The sequence below is a fragment of the Aspergillus caelatus genome (assembly GCF_009193585.1).
Source record: "Aspergillus caelatus strain CBS 763.97 unplaced genomic scaffold BDV27scaffold_62, whole genome shotgun sequence".
Lineage (NCBI taxonomy): Eukaryota > Fungi > Ascomycota > Eurotiomycetes > Eurotiales > Aspergillaceae > Aspergillus > Aspergillus caelatus.
The window spans coordinates 125,976-147,109 of NW_022475325.1; the positions used below are offsets into that span (position 1 = coordinate 125,976).

At 47.7% G+C, this 21,134-nt stretch overlaps 6 protein-coding genes across 6 annotated transcripts; 3 read left to right on the top strand and 3 right to left on the bottom strand.

Annotated features, from left to right (window-relative positions):
• The first annotated feature begins 1,320 nt into the window (after positions 1-1,320).
• On the top strand, positions 1,321-2,345 carry BDV27DRAFT_126300 (CFEM domain-containing protein). Its single transcript, XM_032066514.1, has 3 exons — positions 1,321-1,534; positions 1,633-1,765; positions 1,863-2,345. The coding sequence occupies exons 1-3, from the start codon at positions 1,448-1,450 to the stop codon at positions 2,213-2,215; spliced, it is 573 nt and encodes a 190-aa protein (XP_031928889.1). The 5' UTR covers positions 1,321-1,447; the 3' UTR covers positions 2,216-2,345.
• Positions 2,346-2,406: 61 nt separating this feature from the next.
• On the bottom strand, positions 2,407-3,445 carry BDV27DRAFT_100101 (uncharacterized protein). Its single transcript, XM_032064255.1, has 3 exons — positions 3,169-3,445; positions 2,671-3,096; positions 2,407-2,609 (listed from the first exon to the last, which is right to left on the bottom strand). The coding sequence occupies exons 1-3, from the start codon at positions 3,304-3,306 to the stop codon at positions 2,535-2,537; spliced, it is 639 nt and encodes a 212-aa protein (XP_031928890.1). The 5' UTR covers positions 3,307-3,445; the 3' UTR covers positions 2,407-2,534.
• A 286-nt stretch (positions 3,446-3,731) lies between these two features.
• BDV27DRAFT_156581 (serine/threonine protein kinase) lies at positions 3,732-9,939 on the top strand (the record flags this gene model as incomplete). The annotated part of the gene is made up of 9 exons (XM_032072359.1): positions 3,732-4,322; positions 4,391-4,436; positions 4,516-4,883; positions 4,943-5,051; positions 5,135-5,232; positions 7,132-7,160; positions 7,235-7,352; positions 7,415-7,562; positions 7,616-9,939. The coding sequence occupies 9 exons, from the start codon at positions 3,732-3,734 to the stop codon at positions 9,937-9,939; spliced, it is 3,831 nt and encodes a 1,276-aa protein (XP_031928891.1).
• Positions 9,940-10,789: 850 nt separating this feature from the next.
• BDV27DRAFT_100136 (putative l-fucose permease) lies at positions 10,790-12,997 on the bottom strand. Its single transcript, XM_032064256.1, has 6 exons — positions 12,495-12,997; positions 12,336-12,436; positions 12,071-12,288; positions 11,650-11,994; positions 11,329-11,559; positions 10,790-11,253 (listed from the first exon to the last, which is right to left on the bottom strand). Exons 1-6 carry the CDS (start codon positions 12,627-12,629, stop codon positions 10,874-10,876), a joined length of 1,410 nt encoding a protein of 469 aa, XP_031928892.1. The 5' UTR covers positions 12,630-12,997; the 3' UTR covers positions 10,790-10,873.
• A 577-nt stretch (positions 12,998-13,574) lies between these two features.
• BDV27DRAFT_100142 (calcium-transporting ATPase) lies at positions 13,575-17,235 on the bottom strand. The gene is made up of 5 exons (XM_032064257.1): positions 16,976-17,235; positions 16,753-16,910; positions 14,368-16,683; positions 13,978-14,300; positions 13,575-13,925 (listed from the first exon to the last, which is right to left on the bottom strand). The coding sequence occupies exons 1-5, from the start codon at positions 17,091-17,093 to the stop codon at positions 13,820-13,822; spliced, it is 3,021 nt and encodes a 1,006-aa protein (XP_031928893.1). The 5' UTR covers positions 17,094-17,235; the 3' UTR covers positions 13,575-13,819.
• Positions 17,236-18,643: 1,408 nt separating this feature from the next.
• Positions 18,644-21,131, top strand: BDV27DRAFT_126313 (14-3-3 adaptor artA-like protein). The gene is made up of 8 exons (XM_032066515.1): positions 18,644-19,017; positions 19,189-19,196; positions 19,259-19,305; positions 19,372-19,391; positions 19,460-19,471; positions 19,550-19,824; positions 19,887-19,974; positions 20,030-21,131. Exons 1-8 carry the CDS (start codon positions 19,006-19,008, stop codon positions 20,384-20,386), a joined length of 819 nt encoding a protein of 272 aa, XP_031928894.1. The 5' UTR covers positions 18,644-19,005; the 3' UTR covers positions 20,387-21,131.
• Positions 21,132-21,134: the final 3 nt, after the last annotated feature.

A 21,134-nucleotide genomic window follows, 5' to 3' on the forward strand; every position in this document is an offset into this window, starting at 1 on the left:
GAAAGGTGGAGGGGGGTTAGGAAATAGAAATAAATAAAAGAAAGATTAAAAATTGGAAGAAAAATATAGCGTACAAGGTGCTAATATGCAGTAATTCAACCTGCAAGGGCCGGCCAATTGAGGTGAGAATCCTAGAAAGTCCATCATTGCTATTTCTCGGTCATGGTCAAGACGATCAGTGTGCGGAGAAGCATCCTGTGATTTATCATTGATCGTCTCGTTCCTGTGGACCACCCACCGAACTTAACTTACCTCATGAGGTCTCTATTATGTATTCTAGTAGGGTCTGTCACTTCAGTTGACGTATCAGTAATTTTCAGGTCGACGATTCACACTCGGCTTTCGCAATTTTATACCTGTAGAAATTAAGGCGTTTCTTAACCTTCTACTGGAAGGAAAAGGTATGGAATTAGCCATAGGACTGGGTGACTGGCATGCTTTGAGACCACTGAAATATTTACACCCAATGTTCCACTTTCTAACTCGGTTATTATGTATAGCCTAGGTAAACATCTCAATACAGCCTAGAGATACTAGGAAACAACCCCATACCAAATAAGACGTGAGGGGGTGGTATGACCGAGGAATTCGACAGCGTCTGATTGACTCCCGACCCTGCCAAGATCGTCAAAGCGAAATACAGTGGAGAATAAGGCAGTATTCCACGAATGAGGATGTATTAGAGCCGAAGGAGATCTGGGAATAAAGTCCAAAAAGAGGGTATTGTGGATCTGTTTCATTACACTAGGGACGCACTACTGGGAGCTTGTCCAACCTCAAAGAAGATACTATTGGTGAGCGTACTTACATGTATACTACTAGTAGTAACCCGCACCGCGGCACATGCCTCAATTCTCGTCGAGCAATTATTACCCCGGATGACTGAATAGAATCAATGGATATTCTTCATACCACTCGTAAGTACTAGTACTGTATGATTGTTTTTATGGCAACAACCAAGAGAAATATGTGTTACTGTCCATACTTTCACCCCTCCACCTCTCCTTTCCATTGATCAGCCGTATTATATGTAATGAGTGTAGTTAGACTTTCACCAATAACTCTTGGCTCTCAACATGTTAGGCCATGTCATGGAGGCCCATCAATAGGACCTGAGCACTAGTAGTAAAAAAACAAGTATTGTGAGGCAAGGATCTTCAAGTGGAACAGTGAAGACCACCAGTTTCCAGTCACTCTACATATGGTAGGTTTAGCCTAAGCTTATACACTTTTCTTTATGCAGCTGCCACATTGAGCGGGAAATCAGCTTTGCCCTTTGCTCTTGTCGCTGCCCTCTTGATTTCTGACGTCCTTTATCCTTTTCACTCCACTCCCCTCCTATACTTATAATCTTTACTTCACCGTACAGCCCAGAACAATTCATTTGCAAACAGACCATTTCATCTCGCCCTACGTCCCTCCTCTCCCCAAACTATAGGTAGCCAACATGAAGCTGTACTATATCTCTGTCATACTCATGACATGCCTGAGCACTGTTATTGCTCAAGGAATGGACGGCCTCCCAGACTGCGCGGTATATATCCTCATGATTGAAACCTTTGATCACTGCTCCTTAATAAGCTCCTTTTGCTGAGATGCACCCAAGATTGTCTGCTGATAGAACCACAACAGAAAGATTGTGCTACTGGCTCCATTCCCAAGCAGTGCCAGACTATCGATGTTGCCTGTATCTGCGGTGACAAAAGCTTTATCAATAGTATCTCTTGTTGTGTCGCCAATAAATGCTCAAAGGATCAACAAGATGGTAAGTCTTGATTTTGCTGTCGTTTCCTAACACTACGAGTTCAATGCAGAATCAGACGCACGGGGGGATATTCTCTTGCTAACATGGTCTCGCGTAGCTGTTCTCAAATTCGCAAGCCAGCTCTGCAGTGGCGCCGGTGTAAATGACCTCCCCAAGAGTGCTAGCTGCGCTGAGGGAAGTTCAAGCGCTACTGAGACTTCCTCCGATTCTTCTGCCTCCAGCAAGTCGACTACTGCGAAGAGCACGGCTACGAATGAATCGGCTACGACTACGGGTTCTTCCGGCAGTTCTGCATCACCAACCGCTTCCAAATCTGGCAGTAACACCAAGACCTCATCTACCTCATCATCGTCACCTACTACCAGTACTGGCGGAGCTGCCCTTGTACAAGGCAAGGACACTAGCCTCCTTGCTGCTATGGGTGCGGCGGTCTTCGCATTCCTTGCGTAGAGAAGTGAGATGCCGGGCGCCTCTTTCCGGGTACACAGAATGGCAGAGATACCTGACTACATAAAGACAAGTTGGGGAAGTCAAGCAGAGAATCAAGTTTTGTCTACACCCAAGACACCGGGCGAACAAGTGTCTAATTTGTATTTAATATGCTCTACTAAGTCCACATTCTAGTGATCTTCAGCGTCCACCCATGTGTACGCATTGATGAAGTCGAGTGGAATGTGTGTGCTCGTTGTGATTGCTCTCGTTCTCTTTGTAGTAGCAAGTTCAATTTAGGTACTCAGGTACTCCCACACGTTCGCACATTCAAAGGAGCCTACGACAGTTGTTGATCTTGTTCTGCGAATCGAACCGCGATCTCGTGTCGTTCTTCGCGGAGGGTAAGGAAAATCTGCAACAATTAGTTAGACCTGAAAATCATGGTAAGGTGTAGAAGGGATCACGGAACTTACCCAAAGCCAAAACATCATTTCCATAAAGCCATACGTGAATATTACTCTGTTTTTCAACTGGTCCAAGCCAGAGGAGGACTCTTGGCCATACCCACCAACTGTCTGGTGAACATCCACGCCCCAATCCGATGGCTTACTCTGGTATATAAAGAAAGATACCGCAAAGAAAAGGCAAAAGCGTGAAGCAGAGAGCAGTGTCCAAATTTCGGTGTAAAGCGAGGCGAGACGTGCTAAGAATGGATTCGTTCGCATAGCTCCTGCGATGGACGTGGGGGCTGCGGACCGAGCGATTTCTGCCATTGCAATAATTTCATTGATTCGGGGGACCTTTGTGACGAGGATGAGGTCGACGAGGGCATCCGCAACAAGGAGGATACCGCATAGCGCGAAGGGTGACTGAGGACGAGAAAGGGATGGCGCGGCATCCTGAAGTAAATGGCCTGTCAACCTCCGACAAAGAGAACATTTTTAGAGATTAGGCATATAGTTTATTCTTACTATTTGTAAGGTCTCCCCTAGCATAAAAACCACATCGGAGTCCGTGATGACTTCTGGTGACTTGGTGAGGTAGACGGCGAGGATGAACAGACATAAGGCATGTGCCTGAATCAGCGTTTTAGATGACAATAGACCCATCTTGTTGTTTGTGGGCACAGGTTAAAAAATGTGTAGAACAAAACAGAGAGCTGTAAATGAAATAGTGATGGTGTCTGAGTGTCAACTCCGCATGTTCAGTGATATTCGGGGTGAGGTCGAGTCGAGACCCATAGCGCTGCTATGGTTAAATGGGAGTTGTTTATTATTATTATTTTTTTTTTCTTTTCTTTTTTTTTTTTTCCCTCCCTTGGAACCAAGCAAATCATGTGGGGTTAAGTGGGCGGCAGCTGTTAACTCCGATAGTGTCCGCCCACCAAATGAGAAATCGAGATTAAGAAGATGACTGATGGCATGATAACTTGACAAAGTATCTCTGACGCGTATCACGGACAGCTTTCATACTATCTGCGCAAGCTTTATGGCCAGTATCCTGGATCATAACCTATACCTTCACCGCTACAACTATGACCGAAGCTGTTTTTCATAAGGAACGTCATATTAAGTATTTCCTACGATGCCTCAAGACGTTTTTACCGAACTTATATACCTCCAATGACTCGAGCCGCATCCTCCTCGCTTACTTCACCGTTGCAGGCTTGGATCTCCTAGGCGAATTATATAACAAAACCACTCTCGAAGAGCGGCAAGGGTATGTCGAGTGGATCTACCACTGCCAAGTGCCCTCGGGGGGCTTTCGGGGATTCACAGGGACCGACTTTGGGTCAGAACGGCGAACACCAGAAAATGAAGCTTGGGATCCGGCCAACGTTCCCTCGACATTCTTCGCATTGGTGATATTGTTGATCTTGGGTGATGATCTATCACGGGTAAAGCGCACTGAGTGTCTACAATGGCTCTCCAGAATGCAGCGCGAAAACGGGAGCTTTGGCGAGGTCCTCGGCACAGAAGGGAAGATTGAAGGCGGCGGCGATCTACGATTTTGCTGTTTCGGTGCCGGGACGCGATATATACTGAGAGGGAAATGTGGGAATGGCCTTGAGGGTATTATGGATATAGACGTGGATAAATTGGTTGCGTTTATCGAGGCCTGTCAGGTAAGCAATGCCCTTCTTGCACTTTCTGCCACCCCTGTGGATTATGATTTGGCTAAGGAACACTCTAGGCATACGACGGCGGCATAGGAGAGGGGCCCTTCTGTGAATCCCACTGTATGTCCAATTTGCCATATCCCACAACGCAGCGGCTATCCTATATTTATATGCCGTCCTTCTAACTTTCAAGTCGCAGCTGGTCACACCTATTGTGCTATTGGTGCTCTAACATTCTTGGACCGTCTTTCGAAGAACCATAAACCGATCGCGCTGCTTTCGCCCAAAGCTGTCCCCTTCGACTCTTTGGTCAGATGGCTTGTTGCACGACAAACATCTGAGCTCGGCGATGATGAGGAAGAATCTGACGATGAAGATGGCCACGGCGTTGGTGGAGTCAGATCTCTGTCAGCGACAGTTGAGGAGCCCAGTATAGACACGAAAGTCGATCAGCTCCCTGTTGTACCGCCGGAGACGGAGGGTTCATTGCGATGGGCAGGATTCAACGGGCGGTGTAACAAATACGCCGATACTTGCTATTCTTTTTGGAATACTGCATCTCTGAATGTGAGTGACTTTACCTTAACAAACTCAAAATGCGCATCAGGCTGATAGTAAAGGAACAGATGATGGATAGGCTAGCTTTGGTGGACGCGGCTCGGAATCGGCGATACCTCTTAGAGAAAACGCAGCATATCGTTGGTGGATTCGGAAAGGGCGTTGGAGAGCCACCAGGTGAGCCTAGCGTTTGCTCTTGGACTTTTCTCTTTTTCTCCTTCTTTTACACTTTTTGTAATTTAGCTAATTAGGACGCACAGATCTGCTGCACTCTTACTTCGGATTAGTATCGCTCGCATTTCAAGGTGAGCCGGGCCTTGAAAGTGTCGATCCAGCACTTTGTGCAAGTCATCGCACAGTACGACATTTGCATTCCCTACCCTGGTGGCAGGAGATGAAAAGGTGATGACGGTTAGCAATCAAGTCGCAGTTCGAAGGCGTAAACAAACAACTTCCATGTTATATACCCCAACGTTTATAATCATGATATTCAGTAGATTTGCCGGATGCATAACTATAAAACAATGTTATGCAATCGTCATACGATCAACTTCAGGTACATCTGGTTCATCCCAAGGGGGAAAAGTAAACTGGTGGATGGACTCCGTAGTTTAAATGAAACGCTCCTCACTAAGCTCAACACGGGCATGGCGAATGGCGCTAGAGAGGACTAGTGCGGTATGTCATAATAAATTAATTTCTTTTCTAAATTTATTAAATGTGATTCAGGGGTTAACATCGGACGAGTTAAGCCAGGTCCGCCTGAAGAAGAGAATATGATTCTTGAACTAAAGAAATTGAACAAAAGTTGGGGGGGAAATTTTTTTTTTTTTAAAAAAAAAAATAGTTTAAAAGAAAAATATACAAAAGAAAGTAGTTCCTATTGATTGTTTGTTTGGATTGGAGTGAGGCCTGGATGGACATGTGACATGATCCCTCGCATGGGAAATAAAAGTTTGGTCGGGAAAGAAGCATAATAAAGAATCAAAGTCAAAAAGAAAAGCAAAGAAAATCAAAATAAAATAGCACTACGGGCATTGATCCCTACGCTATGACGAATTAAAAGCAGGTTTATCATACTTTCCAATGACAAGAAACGGCCCACGTTTTTCACCTCAGCTAATGGAGAAAATCATAATAAAGTCTAAGGAACGAAGGAATAGTTTCCCATCGGCCCTGAACGAGCTAATTAACGGCTCAACTGCTTATGCAATGTCCTGTTGGCTGTCGTCAGAGCCTTTCCTTACTTCATCCCATACTAATTGTCCTCTCCTGTCACGCACCACACCACTCATATACACACACATATTTGCTTGTTTGATTGACAATCAAGCCCATTAGAAGTTTGCTTGGCTGCATCCATTTTCGCCATTGATATCTTTTTCTCCCTCTCTCACTCCGATCCTTTCGTTTCTTATCCTTCGAAGTCCGTTACATTTGTGGTATGCTTGCTTTTTTTTTTTTTCCTCTTTTTTCCTCCCCTATGTTTCTTTGTTCCCTCTGCTGTTCTCACTAGTACTCCAGAGCATTTCTGGGCAATATTTATTTTGCTGGATACAATTTCATAACAAACTAACATTGTATAATTCTGTCCTAGCTGATCGTCTCCCCGGCTGCGGCTCAACCCTTCTCCTTCCGTTTTGATATTGCGGTCCACTCCTCCGCGGCTTCCACCAGCTACGCCGCCCTACACTCTCTTTTGACCAAGACTCCAGGATAAACTCCATTGTCTTCCGATATTTCGCTCTGTGATATATTACAACTCTTGCTTGATACTACTCGGTCTGCCCTCGAGCTGTAGCGGTGGCTTTGCTCCTTGATTCTTAGCCTCCGCATCACGCTGCAGCCTACGTCTCGATCCCTATCTACTCAGACAGCCGCTCTTAATGTACTAGGTCCTTTGAATGGCAGCCGCACACGAATTACAATCGTCGGAAAACACTATACAAAGTTCAAGAAGCGCATCTCTCGTCTCCGCGGTGTATTTTAGAACGGGCGGGGATTATCTTAACACATGCCGCCTCCCAGGACGAGAGCGGAGGTTCAAGCCCAAAAACAAAAGGAGAAGGTTCGTTGCTTTCAACCTACCAGTTCAATAGCATTGTTATAGTTATGCGCCCATACGGATCATCTCCCTAGTCTTTCGCTGCAAATCCGTATATCCTTCATCATGCTTGTGTCCAAACATTGTTTACAACTGGTCCCCATCAATCTTATATCTTGCATGAAGCCTAGCTAACTAGTAACTACACCACAGCTCGCCCAGTCCTACCATGAACTTCTCGAGTAAGCGCCTACTTTCTCTCAACCTCCTCTAGTACGGTCAGACCTATAGTTACTCACGACCGCTTCTTTGTCAGGGAATTCTCATCAAAGGATCTTCGGAGTGTAGGGAACTATACTCTCGGAAGGCTAATTGGGAAAGGTTCCTTCGGCAAGGTTTACCTTGCGTCCCATAAACTCACTAATGGTTCCAAGGTATAATTGTACAACATACCTTGCACTTCAATGAAATTATTGACTGATTTAATTGGGAATAGGTTGTGCTCAAGTCCTCAAGTAGGGAAGATACGAATCTGCCGCGTGAGATTCATCATCATCGCCAGTTTTTACATCCTCACATTGCCCGCCTCTACGAAGTTATTGTAACAGAAAAGCTGGTTTGGCTGGTGCTGGAATATTGTCCAGGTATGGCGCGTATATCAGCGTATCACCACCCCACTGCTGACAGGCGCGGCTAGGTGATGAGCTTTATAACTACCTTCTTCATCATGGCCCACTGCCTGTCGACAAAGTGAAGAGGATTTTCACCCAACTTGTCGGTGCCGTGGCCTATGTTCACAGCAAGTCTTGTGTTCACCGGGACCTAAAACTGGAGAATATTTTACTAGACAAACATGAGAATGTCAAACTGTGTGATTTCGGGTTCACCCGGGAGTACGAGGGCAAAGCAAGCTACCTGCAAACATTCTGTGGTACGATATGTTATAGTGCCCCAGAGATGTTGAAGGGTGAGAAGTATGCAGGCGAAAAGGTCGATGTGTGGAGCTTGGGCATCATTTTATATGCCCTCCTCGCTGGGGAGCTCCCATTCGACGAGGATGACGACCAGGTTACCAAGACTCGGATCCTTACGGAGGATCCTGCTTACAATGACAGATTTCCGGATGATGCAAAAACTCTCATAAACTTGCTCTTATCAAAGCGCCCTCTGATTCGGCCGAGCCTAGACGAAATTTTGGCACATCCGTTCCTTGCCGAACATGCTCCGGAACAATTGGCAATATTGAAAATTCCACGACCTGCTCCTTTTACTACGCCTCTAGAGAGGACAACCTTGCAGCGGATGAAAAGTGCCGGCGTCAATATTGATGAAGTGATGGACAGCGTCCTTGCTCAGCGATGTGACCCACTCGCTGGTTGGTGGGCATTGCTGATCGAAAAAGAACAACGGAAGGAGCAAAAACGAGAGCGTAAGCGAAGGGAGCGAGAAGCTGAAGTGAAGAATATTCGTCGCTTGAGCGCGGCTAGCAGCCGGCTAGAGAAAATTTCAGCCGCCCTTGTCGAGGTTGATGAGGAGGGACATACCTCTCTGAATGCACCTCTCCAGGAGCGAGGTCGCAGGGATCGACGGAGCTTACCTTCGCAGTTTGCTGTGCCTGAGCTGCCCAGTCTACCAGAGCCAGTTTCCATCCAATCCCCAGCTTCCAGCAACCCACCTCCCGTTGACAAAGACTCTGTTCGGTCTGCTAGTTCTACCCGACACCGCCCATTACCACCTCCCAAAGATAGGAGACGATCAAGCAGGCCAAGTGCATTACATGTAAGCGCGTCTCAGCCCGAGCTAGCCCAACATAATGGAATCTTCAGGCGTCGCACAGGGCGCCGTCAGTATCCAATCCTCAGTCAACTGGCGTCCCTCAAACATTGGTTCGTCGAGTCTACAAAGAGAGCCAAGTCCCCCCACAGCAAAGTTCCTGGTGCACAAGGGACCCATCGCAAGTTTCTTTCAGACAAGCTAAGCCCATCTAAAGGGCAGGATACAGGGAAGAAATCTGCGCAGTCTTCTTCAGCCGTCCCTGCAACGGGAGAGTTGTCGACACCGACGCAGATAAAGCGCGCTTCCAATGCCAGCAGCCTGGCCCGCAGTAGTGCTTCCTATCCCAATCACCGCCACTCCTATCCTCGCCAGACTCGACCTTTAAGCACCAATGCAAGCCACCGGAACTCCTTGTCTCCCTCTCCAATCACGCCTAGGGGTTCCTACAGGCGATCTTCTGCTGGTCTGCGAGGCCGCAAGTCAACCTCATCTTCGATTTCCTCAATTCGTAGCATCCACCATACTCACACCCATTCAAAGGCATCATCTGTCTCGTCAAACAGTATCGGTTCAGCATCAACCCCGACAGCTCGGGCCTCCAGATCACCGCATTCTTCCGTCAAAGTTCTCCCCACTACGCCCAGCGCCTCGTCCCGTTTCCCCAGCAATATCCGCTTGGTTCGAGGCGTGAACAATGGGTACCACGAGGCGGATGATCCTAATGGTAGAATGACTTCAATATTCAACGAATCGGCACCTGCGCCCTTACTGTATTCACCATCATCAAGTCTTGTGTTTGCACGCCGCAAACGATCTGCGTTCAAAGGGCCTATGGTCCACACTGCAAATCTCATGGTATCTGGCGGCATGGCTGCCCCGGAGTTTCCCCGTAGTGGTGCTGCCGTCGCGGAGACCTCAAGCGCAGCTCGACCTGTGGCGCGAAAGAGCCAAATCATAGAAGAAGACATCGAGGAAGATGAGGATATCGAAGAAGTCGACGCATTTACAGGAACGGAAGAGGAGCCTGGATCGCCCACTGAAATGAAGACCGACGAACACACAGGGCTGGGGTGTGCTAATGACTTGTCTGGGCGAAGCTCTAAGCCTGTTCTTGCCCCAGCTCCTGACCTTGACACCAGTCCAATGCGTCCTCCACGCTCGTCTTCACTCAAGGCGTCGAAGTTGAAGGCAGCAGCTGGCAATTCTCCGAGATCAGTGCGTTCCGGGAAGAGAGCCATGACATAATATTAATAGTTGGAAGCATCGACTATCACTCTTTTCATTCTATCGGTTGGCATTTTCGGTTTCTTTATTGTTTTACAATTTATCTTATACCCCTGCGGCTATGCGGCGCTAGTTTCTTTGGACACTGTTCTTGGGCATCTCTGGTCTGGGTAAAAGTTGATGGATTTGAATGCTTTACAACCCGTCTCTGTGGCTTCCCACGACTTTCTTTCTCTTTCCCTGTTTTTCCTCTGTCCCTCCCTTTCACATCCTCCCAATTCCTGGATTTCCTTTTTATAGTTCAAGTTTACATTGCCATATTAAGCATGTCCATCCCTTCACATCGCGATCTCCTTTGCGTGTATCTTGTTTTTGCATTGTTTTCCTTCGTCAGTCCTGATTAACGTCTGCTGGGTCTAATTTGCTAGTCCTCGCGGGACTGGCCTTTTTTTTTTTTTTTTTTTTTGAGATATCCCCTATTACATACGCAATTATTCTTTCTTCTCGTTTCTTTTTTTTTTCTACTATGTCGTTGATTCGCATTAACGTGCCCCAAGGCTGGATCCCGGTTGGCACGGGGAATGATATTAATCCAGTGATCAATGCATTATTGTTCGAATAGACCTGGCATTCATCGTCGACTCCTTGCTTTACTGTGCGTCCGTCTTGTTTGCATATAGATAGAGTAGACGTCAAGCATTTATCTACCTTCATATTTTGAAGGCCTACCATTTCCATGAGCTCACGTTTCTATGAAACATGTAGAAGGCAGATTGATCAAGTCGTGGTGGTTCGAAATGTTCGACGATTGGCTCTATATCTCTTAAGCCTACGCTTTTGTTATAGTTTACTTATCTCTGTTAATATTGCAAGCGATTCTACTTTCAAGGTTCTGGAATATATCATTGGTATTATAAGACCATGTTAGTGAGAAAGAGTAAAGTAACTTTCGAAATCACCTTACAGCAACCTCCTTCGACTGACCCATGGTCCCAACCTCGACATCCTCCTTAGAAACACCACCCCCTGCTTGAACTCCAACATCACTTTCCCCAGTCTTATCGACCGTATCCCGGTACACAGGAACAAAATTTACTGCCACGGCATACGTCCACGCAATGATCATGAACATTGTCGGCACAATCATGGCAAATCCAGTATTATTCCGCATATCAGCTACATGCCCCAGGATCGGGGCCACAACGGCACCACCACTAACACCGGCGACGATGAAGCCAGAACCACGTTTGTAGTGGCGACCAAGGCCGCGAATACCCAGTGCGACGATTGTGGGGAAACAGACAGATTCAAAGAATAGAGTGAGGAAGAGCATTGCTTTGATTTGAGATTTGTTAGTTCATGCAACATGGCAAAGACGGTTTATGGCAATGGCACTAGGGGGCTACGTACCTAGGCCAGTCTGGTATCCTTGAGTTGTTGACGCTGCTATGAACGCCACAGTGCAGGAGAGATACACTAAGAATACCCAGCGAGCCTTGAAATATCTCATGAAGAAAGCACCTGCGAACCGACCGACGGCAAAGCCTCCTTGGGCACCGGCCAGGTATTTGGATGCGGTGGAATCCCCGGTGCCGGGCCACGTTTCGGTCACATAGTTGATGAAGTATCCGGCGATAGCCACTGTGTGTTTTAAGTTACGTTAGATTAGTTCATGCCGTTTGAATGAGATGCAGCAAGTTCTGCTAGGGAAAAAACAAATATTCTACTCACCCTGGGCACCGGTATAGGTGAACTGAGCTAGAGTAGCATGGAACAGTTTGTATTGTTTCCAGAAAGGCTTATCCTGCTCGCCAGCATGGGTGGAGGCAACCTGGAACGCCATATCCTCATCTGTAACTTCAGGGATGTTTGAAACGAAAAAAACCCCGGCAAGAATAAACACAAAGATGCCGATAGCAAGGTACACCCATTGTACACTTTTGAGGGCATCTACGTCGTCACTGGTATCGGTGAAGAACACATACGATGCTAAAGCCGGGGCGACGCAAGTTCCGATTCCATTGAAAGCTTGTGCGAGATTGATTCGAATCTCGGCATACTTCGGTGGACCACAGACTGCACAATAGATTTTAGTGAGTGTGACTTTGGCCAAGCGTGCACCCCTCCGAGATGAGAACTTCGACGTACGTACCGGCAAGATATGGGTTGGCTGCTGTCTCGAGAGATCCCAAGCCCGAGCCGATGACGAGAGTTGCAGCGCAGAACCCTCCAAATGAGCGATTTAGGCCCGCGGGCCACATGCAGAGGGCGCCAATACCGTAGAGGACCAATCCCATAATGAACACAGACTTGTATCCAAAATGACGCAGCATATAGTTCGCATATCCTAAGGATGCCAGCGGATAGGCCCTAGTCTCATGAACACAATATTTCTACTCGAATTATATGCGACATACCCAAAATACGCAGCCTGAAGACCAGCAGAACGAGTCCGAGTGATGCCTAGGGTGATCTGGAAGTGTTTATTGAGCGTATCCAGCAGTCCATAGGCGAACCCCTAACAGACCTTAGCAACCAGAAGTGGTATTTGTAAGACAGCAGCACTGCAATCTCACCCATAAAAAGAAGAGAATAGTTACGAGGCACAAGGGCCAAAGACTTTGGCGTAAAGTGAGGGTTGCTGCCGAGGTTGTCTTTCTATTGTCGACTTTAAACCCAGATCGGGTCTGCAGGAAATGGAACAACCCCATTGTTGCAACAAAACAAAAACAAGAGCGATTCCTTCAAGGTGTAGGATAATTGATCATAATGGCTAAAGATCTGCGGACGGTTAATGGTGTCGCATCGATGTCCTTTTATATTCTCCCGCAAGATATATGATGGCAGGCCTGGGTGAATAAACCCTGTACGTGCATTCCCGGGTCGCAGACACAGACCCCGTCCAATGGTACCATCTCAATATATCCTACCTTGCTAAGGTCGTAGATCGAGTCATTCCTGGTAAGAAGGCCGCGAAGAGGGGCGGATGTTGTGGCCCTCATTGGGGGTAGAGAATAAAGTGATCCATCCTAGACTTTCACCCCGCAAAAGACAGCATCCAGTCCGGGGAAAAGATCGCCGGGTGAGTCCACCACTACTAGCACGAGAAGGCCATGTTATTAAAGGATTTAACTTCGGTTCAAAATCGCCGAAACATTCGCTGATGGCTCTTGGCATGAAACCTTCCAGTTGGGGTTTCATTTTCAATTGCTTCCCCCGCATGACTTTACCTTCTCAGGAAATGGTCTTGGTAATTCGCCCACGAACGGCCTTCACTCATTCAGTCTGTCCGTCAATTAGCCTAAACTAAGCTGGCATAATAATTGATGATCATACTAAGTAGCATATCGCTCTCTTTTATACCGAGAAAGAGAAACCGTATGGCTAGGAATGCGGCGATCCCCCTCACAGTCCCGTGAAAGGTGAGGAGACCCATGTCATGGAAGGATTGTCCCCGAAGCAAGGCTAGTCCAGGGTCGTATCGTACTAATTAGTAGTAAGTACAAGCAGGAAGGTAGTATTCTGTCTACATCCATCGAAGAATTCGAGAATCAAGTCACGGGAAATGCAACGTGACTCGGTTCTATCACACTAGGGCTAATCTGTGCATGAGATAATTTAATAGGGAGGGGAAGAAAGCACAGGTGAAAATGAAGGTAGAACCCAAAAGGAAAAAATCCTGATTCTTCTTTGCAATAGGAGTAAAATGGACTGACGACCCATAGGACGTAGCTTTGATGCTCCTGACTAATTCATTTCTTCATTGCTCTCTACCATGGAGAACATCTAACACGTTTCATACATGTCATGAGTGTCCAAGAAAAGAAAATGAAATCAACGACCCAAAAAGTCGATATCTATATCTATTGTGCCACCCACTCAACCTCACATACTACAACATCTATGCCCGCTTAGGCTTGGACGCAGCTCCATTCTGCTGACCCATAACCTTGGGGGTGGTGGTGTACTTCTGGCGCTCGACGAATTTAAGTACCTCATCAATGATTCTTGCAACTTATTAGCTAGTCAGAAACCACAATTAGGGTAAATGAAACTTACATAACGGGTGCGCTAATGGCCAAGACTGCCTTCCATTCAATCCAGTTTAGCGGCAGGATCGAGAACAGTCCCTGTAAAAATGGAATGTACAAGATGGCAAAGTGCAATGTCATCGAAAGGATGATAGCATAGACCAGCATCATGTTGTTCCAGAGAGCGAAAGTGAGCAGGGACTCGCTAGACGAAAGGGCATTCATAGCGTTCAGCATCTCGATTACTACCAAGATAGACAAGGAAACTGTAGAAGCAGAACGAGACATGTCGTTCGTAAACATCTCACAGCCAATCTCGGGGAACTGTGCGGAGCACTTGTGGAAATGAGACTGCAGATAGAGTCAGTACAGGGTAAAGCGTCCAAGAAAGAATCTTGAGGGTTGTCGTTGAGCTTACCAGTTGCCAGAACGAAATCTGGGGCCCTTCTGGGTTATAAAGGAACCACCAAACGTAGCCAAAGACGGTGGCAGCACCGACGTATGTGCCGATAACCAGGTATCTGAACAGTAGCCAGCCACCAACAAGGGGCTCATCACGCTTACGAGGGGGGCGTCTCATCACATCATGATCAGGCGGGTTGAATGACAGAGCAGTCGCAGGTAAACCGTCGGTGACCAAGTTCACCCACAACAACTGCACGGGTACCAATGCTTCAGGCATACCCAACGCCGCTGTCAAGAAGATCGACACCACTTCTCCAATGTTAGAAGAGATAAGATACCGGATAAACTGCTGAGTGTTGCTGTAAATAGATCTTCCTTCCTCAACAGCAACAGTGATGGTTGCAAAATTGTCATCTGCCAGCACCATATCAGCAGCCAGCTTAGCCACATCGGTACCGGTACCCATAGCTACACCAATATCAGATTTTTTCAGGGCAGGCGCATCGTTGACTCCATCACCGGTCATCGCAACCACATGGCCCAAAGACTGAAGGAGATCGACCAGCTTAGACTTGTGGCTGGGCTCGGTCCGAGAGAAAAGAGAGGCTGTCTTAACAGCCTCGAGCTTCTCGCTATCAGATAGGCCATCAAACTCCCTACCAGTAAAGCTCTTGCCGGCGAGATCTTCATCTTCAGCGAAGACACCAATCTGGCGGCAGACGGCCTCAGCAGTGTTTCGGCTATCACCGGTGATAACGATCACCCGAATACCAGCAGCAAGGCACTTCTTGATTGAATCAGCAACCTCGACACGCGGGGGGTCCAGCATGGCGGCAAGGCCAACGAGAGTCATGTTCCGTTCCAATTGAGCGTAATCATCAGAGGTCTGGGCGTTGCGCAGGAGAGGGTTGGCTCCCACATCATCAACACGGGCGAAAGCCATCACACGAAGGCCACGGTTGCCATATTCAACAATCTCGGCAGAAAGCAGGTTGGCGTGCTCTTTAGTGATAGGTACACGGGGTCCATCAGATCCCAGGAGAACATGGGTGCATCGCTCAAGGATGGATTCAGGAGCACCCTTGACCAAAAGGCTTTGATTCTTCTCCGTGCCAACAAGGACAGACATACTCTTTCGGTCGCGAGAAAACTCATAAGTTGCCTTCAGTGGCAGGCGACTCTCATAGTAAGCACTCGAAGCACGGAGCTTCTGAGATGCAGGTAGCTGAGATAATTTCATGTTGGTAGCGGCATCGTCAGTTCCAATCTTCTCAACCAGGACGCGCAAGGCTCCTTCGGTTGGCTCGCCGATACAGGAGTAGACACCACTCTTGGCATCGTGGGAGAGATTCGCACTGTTACAAATAGCCATTACCTCGGCCATCTGTCGGATAGTAGAGGAAGAAACCGCGAGATTTTGCAAGGCCTTGCCATTCTGGGAAAGTTTGCCCTCGGGCGCAAAAGTTGTACCTTCGACATCAATCTCTTGAACACCGTTGCCAGTCTTGTCCAGGTAGACAATCTTGTTCACACTCATCTGATTAGTGGTCAGAGTACCGGTCTTGTCTGAGCAGATAACGCTGCAACTTCCTAAGGTTTCCACGGAAGGGAGCGACCGAACCACCGCATTTTTGTTGGCCATCTTGCGAGTACCGAGAGCAAGACAAGTAGTGATTACAACAGCCAAGCCTTCAGGGATGGCAGCCACACCAAGAGAAACCGCAATCTTGAGGTAATATATAGCTCCCTTGGTCCAACCGCCGTGGGAGGGGTCGTTGAAATGCTCAATGTTGATCACCCACACCAAAATACAGATGACTGTGATCACTTTGGCAAGCATATCACCGAAATCGTTGATTTTCTGCTTCAGTGGTGTTGGCTCCGAAATCTGAGACGTGATGCTATCATGAATATCACCGATGGCAGTTGATCCGCCAGTCAGAACCACCAGGGCTGTAGCATGTCCATTGACGACTGTGGTACCCGAGAAGAGGATGTTGGTCTGGTCTTGCTTGACAGCCTGTTTATCGCGAATGGCGCGAGTATCTTTCCCAACGCTCTCGCTCTCGCCCGTCAGGATAGCCTGGTCGACCCGGAAACTGTTGCTATGGACTGCGATCAGTCGGCAGTCGGCAGGTACACGATCTCCAACAGCGACATGGATTACGTCTCCAGGAACCAGATCTTCGGCCTTGATACGCTGGGTTTTCCCATCACGAACTACAGTAGCCTCATTCGCGGAATATTCTTGGAGCGCGGCAATTGCTTTCTCCGCGCTGGTTTCCTGCGTCACGCCAACGACAGAATTGAGGATGAGGATCGTCAGGATCTGTGGTCACAGCAAGGGTTAGCGGCGCTTTTCGACCACCTGAATGAACCAAATATGCTCAGGACTTACCACAACCGGGTCAACAAAGGCAGTCCAATCGTCTCCTTCTTCAAAAAGAGCCAAGACAAAAGACAGCGCAGCCGAGCCTAGAAGAATGAGGACCAGTTGATCTTTGAACTGTTCCAGGATGAGCTCCCAAAGGGGGGTGGGAGGGTCTTCCGCAAGCGCTGCACGATGGATGAGATTGAGTCAGTTTGTGCTCTCATTCGAACGTTGGATCTATGTGACTAACCATTCGGTCCATGTTTTTGCCTAGATTTCAACGCCTGTTCTTGCGATAGACCCAAATGCTCTGCAACACTAAAGTGCTCTAGCACCTCTTTTGGGGAATAGAGGTAGGAATGCTCCATGATGAACCACAACCGTCAAGGGTTTGACTAGGGTTGGGAGCAAGGGGAGGAGGGAAAGAGAGGAGAAAGCCCTGGAGAAAAGTCCGCAGATGCTAGAGATCAAGACATGAACGCCAAGTGGCCGGATGGTTGGTAACGAAACGAGTAATGGTAAGGTACTATCGGGAAGAATCTAGAAGAAGGGAGGGAAAGATAGCCGTGCCCCAAAGAGTATTGCGGAGAAAAGAAATTGGCAACCTTTATTTTTTAATTATTCCGCCTTGATAGATAACAACACTGTTTAGTCAGATAATAACAATTGTTATAATTATAACAAAGGTGATAATGACTGGGAAAGGGGGGGAACAAAATAACCTGGAAATTGGCCTCCGGGTTAAGACGTGCGTTTGGAAGCCGAGAGAGTGGATAAGTACCTGGAGTCAATAATAATTTATCGGTGTCCCTGTATTCAAACGTGTTCTTTTGCGGTCTGCTGCCATGGGTCTCTGGATCCATTGGTCCCGTTTCGCCGCCGCAAAGACTGTCTGGTCGGTAGTGGACCAAAATAAGCCTACAGGGCTGAACGGTAAAATAACCACATATGGCGGAGCATGACCGCTACTTCGCTGCGTCAGCTAGCTTCTCATCGCTTCCCACGGGCAAAGCCAACACACTGCAAACTTGGTAGTTATTCATACGAATCTCATTATCCGACTAGATTCAAGGGTTATAGTCGGGAATATTTCATGGTAGGAAATAGTCTAGACGTATGGAGGGCGAGATATGGACGCACGTACGGTACAATACTGCTGTAAAATACGTGTATTGCATCGGGCCGATCTCCACATTCAGAAATGTTGATGCCTTGCCCCAAGACCCATGTTCGGTCCTGGAAGAGGATGGATGGGGCCCTTGCCCTGTGCTAGAGTATGCATACGGAGTACTAAATGGTTAACCACTGCAGACTCCAGAGTACGGATACGGTGTACGGCTATGTGGGCGGTACATTGCTAGTCCTTGTCTGACCTATCTCAAGGGACTCGTCTCCAGAGAAAAAGTCCCCAATATCTTGCCACCTTCCAAAGACTGGTAACTAATATCCTTCGGTATGACAACCGCACGGCATATCATAAATTGGACTTCGTTTTAGCACCCTTTTCTTCTCTTTCTGAGCTTGCTTATTCATCTACCACGGTCGGTTAACTACTCTTGCCAAATGGGCTGCGTCTATGCCTCAATATGTCGAGTCTCAACTGCCTAGAAGAAGTGTTGTATGTATGTACGATTGAGAAGGTATATAGACACAGCCCAACAATCATCAATTCATTCTTTGTCGACCCTATTGAGAGAGGCAGTCAGTATGGGCTTCAGTCCCAGCAATTGATCTTTGCACATATACATGAGGTTCACTCTCATAGTTAAGGCCATTGTTAACGATACATACACATACAACCCAACGAGGCGGATAGTGCTATAGTGCCGAATGAACTGGAGCAACTCACGCTGAGGCGCACCTGAATCAATTTGATCTAACTTCACATATCAGGTAATAAAGTAGATGAATAATAAGTGGATGCGCCATCGTGCAGTCTACTAGTTCAGGATGATGAGGGTCCTTTCATGCCTCAGGCAGCACGGTCCCTGTTGGGCCTTGCTTGCCTCAGGCGCGCCTGGGGGTACCCTCCGGCCAAACATCACAAACAATAGGCCACCCGCCTCTCGCTAAAGCTGGCAGGCCGTCACCTCACCGGTTCATCATCTGTTGCTTGAGGATCGCATCTGTCAAACCTTTAGTGAATTCCACATCCCCATTCCATCTGTGTTGTCTTCTTGTCTTCTTCTTTCCCCACACCTCTTTTCTCTTCTCCTATCGACTCCTTTCAATCACCGTACTCTGTCTTATAATCTTCCTATCTGTACCCTATCTTCCAGCATGACTTCTGAGGTATGTTGTTGCAGCCTGACCCCTCCTCCTCTATTGTTGTCTGTCCTCGCGCTGCTGCGATAGCAGCTGGACGTGTTGATGCATGCATCTCACTCTTGAAAACCCTCCATGGTCTTATACATTGTATTGCAATAAAGTCAAACAATACTAACAATACTTCGTCATGGACAGCGTGAGAAGTAAGGGTCCAGACCGACTCCATCAACAGCAGATTACAGAGACACTAACCCCCTCTCTCTAGCAAGACATTCCTCGCCCGCCTTTGCGAGCAGGCTGAGCGCTACGATGGTAAGATCCCATGGGTGGCCCTGCTTGGACCTCTATACCCTATATGCTAATTCTCTCTTTTTACAGAGATGGTCACGTACATGAAGGTGAGTAGCAGCCTACTAAACGCTTGTTATATCAATCATCTGAGACGCGATCGCTAATGATCTAACAGGAAGTCGCCAACGTATGTATTCATTTCGCTTTACACCCCTGAGATCGCCTCCCCCGCACCCCTTTACTTGCCTAGCTGACCCCGCATCAGATTGGAGGCGAGCTTACCGTCGATGAGCGTAACCTTCTCTCCGTTGCCTACAAGAACGTGGTCGGTACCCGCCGTGCTTCCTGGCGTATCATCTCCTCCATTGAACAGAAGGAGGAGTCCAAGGGTTCTGAGCAACACGTCTCGATCATCCGTGATTACCGACAGAAGATTGAAACCGAGCTGGAGAAGGTCTGCCAGGATGTTCTTGACGTTCTCGACCAGTCCCTCATCCCCAAGGCCGAGACCGGCGAGTCTAAGGTTTTCTACTACAAGATGTAAGCCCAATGGTGTCGGGAACGCTCCATGAATGATGTGGTTAATCAAATTCAATGAATAGGAAGGGCGACTACCACCGTTATCTTGCTGAATTTGCTTCTGGCAACAAGCGCAAGGTTGCTGCTACTGCTGCCCACGAGGCCTACAAGGTATGCTCGATGATTGTTCTCTCGTACTGAAGCCCCTACTTACAATCTGGACTAGAACGCCACCGACGTTGCCCAGACTGATCTCACTCCTACCCACCCCATCCGCTTGGGTCTTGCCTTGAACTTCTCCGTGTTCTACTACGAGATCCTGAACTCGCCCGATCGTGCCTGCCACCTTGCCAAGCAGGCTTTCGATGATGCCATCGCCGAGCTCGACTCGCTCTCGGAGGAAAGCTACCGTGACAGCACCCTGATCATGCAGCTTCTGCGTGACAACCTTACCCTTTGGACATCTTCTGATGGCCAGGAGGCCGAGGGTGCTGCTTCCAAGGAAGACAAGCCTGAAGAGGAGTCTGCCCCTGCTCCCGAGGATAAGGGTGAGGAATCCAAGCCTGCCGCCCCTGAGTCTTAAAGCGACAAATTGGACGTTTTCTTTTGTATCAAAAACAGCGTTGTGCGCTCGGCGCCTATTTGGAGAGGGTTCGGATTCTCCCTGGAAGTGTTTACGATGGTCTGTTTTAGCTGCGTGACTGGTTTGGACCGGCACGTATCTTCCACTTGTTCGGGATCGTGTGGGTCGGCCGGCGGAGTTTGATATTTGGAGAGCGAAGAAAAGGGGCTGAGCGGAATTTATCTCTCTTTTACTGTTTCTATTCCCACCCCCAGAGCAAGATACAATGTGCTATTCCACCCCCCCTTTTCTTCTTTTTTTCTTTTTCCCCCTTATTTTCTGTGCTTGCTTGCCCGCGTTATCTCTCTATTATTTTCTCGTACGTCATCCCATAAGCCCCGCGAATATTTGAATTTAAACTTAGTAGTCGTTCTATTCAGAGGCGTGCGGCTTTAAGAGGGTCGGCGCCCTGAAGGATGAAACATACCCCGTCTTTTTAATTCGATGTTACCATTTTTAGAAATACCATGCACACTCGTGGTTCAATGATCGCTTTCATTGCAGTCTCAGCCTGTTTCTCATGTACTCTCCCTTTGTTCTTGTTCTCTAATACATGCCTCAAGCTGATAACGGCTCCGCCCAGTAATTGCTTGCTGGAAGACATGCAAAACACTTGATCTACAAGGTATATGCTCAGTGCTCACCAGCGAACTGTTAGATACAAAGCTAGTTGAATACGGTTGTCTTTAGCGACAAGTGTATAAACATA

Excerpts from the sequence above, each read along its gene's own strand:
- BDV27DRAFT_126300 (XM_032066514.1), top strand. The coding sequence starts at position 1,448 with ATGAAGCTGTACTATATCTCTGTCATACTCATGACATGCCTGAGCACT. Across the intron at positions 1,535-1,632 it reads ACGGCCTCCCAGACTGCGCG|AAAGATTGTGCTACTGGCTC; the intron begins GTATATATCCTC and ends GAACCACAACAG. Across the intron at positions 1,766-1,862 it reads CTCAAAGGATCAACAAGATG|CTGTTCTCAAATTCGCAAGC; the intron begins GTAAGTCTTGAT and ends GGTCTCGCGTAG.
- BDV27DRAFT_100101 (XM_032064255.1), bottom strand. The coding sequence starts at position 3,306 with ATGGGTCTATTGTCATCTAAAACGCTGATTCAGGCACATGCCTTATGT. Across the intron at positions 3,097-3,168 it reads TAGGGGAGACCTTACAAATA|GATGCCGCGCCATCCCTTTC; the intron begins GTAAGAATAAAC and ends CATTTACTTCAG. Across the intron at positions 2,610-2,670 it reads AAATGATGTTTTGGCTTTGG|ATTTTCCTTACCCTCCGCGA; the intron begins GTAAGTTCCGTG and ends TAATTGTTGCAG.
- BDV27DRAFT_126313 (XM_032066515.1), top strand. Across the intron at positions 19,306-19,371 it reads GCAGGCTGAGCGCTACGATG|AGATGGTCACGTACATGAAG; the intron begins GTAAGATCCCAT and ends CTCTTTTTACAG. Across the intron at positions 19,975-20,029 it reads CTGCCCACGAGGCCTACAAG|AACGCCACCGACGTTGCCCA; the intron begins GTATGCTCGATG and ends AATCTGGACTAG.
- BDV27DRAFT_100142 (XM_032064257.1), bottom strand. The coding sequence starts at position 17,093 with ATGGAGCATTCCTACCTCTATTCCCCAAAAGAGGTGCTAGAGCACTTT. Across the intron at positions 16,911-16,975 it reads GCAAAAACATGGACCGAATG|CGCTTGCGGAAGACCCTCCC; the intron begins GTTAGTCACATA and ends TCCATCGTGCAG. Across the intron at positions 13,926-13,977 it reads GCCATTAGCGCACCCGTTAT|AATCATTGATGAGGTACTTA; the intron begins GTAAGTTTCATT and ends ATAAGTTGCAAG.
- BDV27DRAFT_100136 (XM_032064256.1), bottom strand. The coding sequence starts at position 12,629 with ATGGGGTTGTTCCATTTCCTGCAGACCCGATCTGGGTTTAAAGTCGAC. Across the intron at positions 11,560-11,649 it reads CACCTATACCGGTGCCCAGG|TGGCTATCGCCGGATACTTC; the intron begins GTGAGTAGAATA and ends TAAAACACACAG. Across the intron at positions 11,254-11,328 it reads AGGATACCAGACTGGCCTAG|CAATGCTCTTCCTCACTCTA; the intron begins GTACGTAGCCCC and ends CTCAAATCAAAG.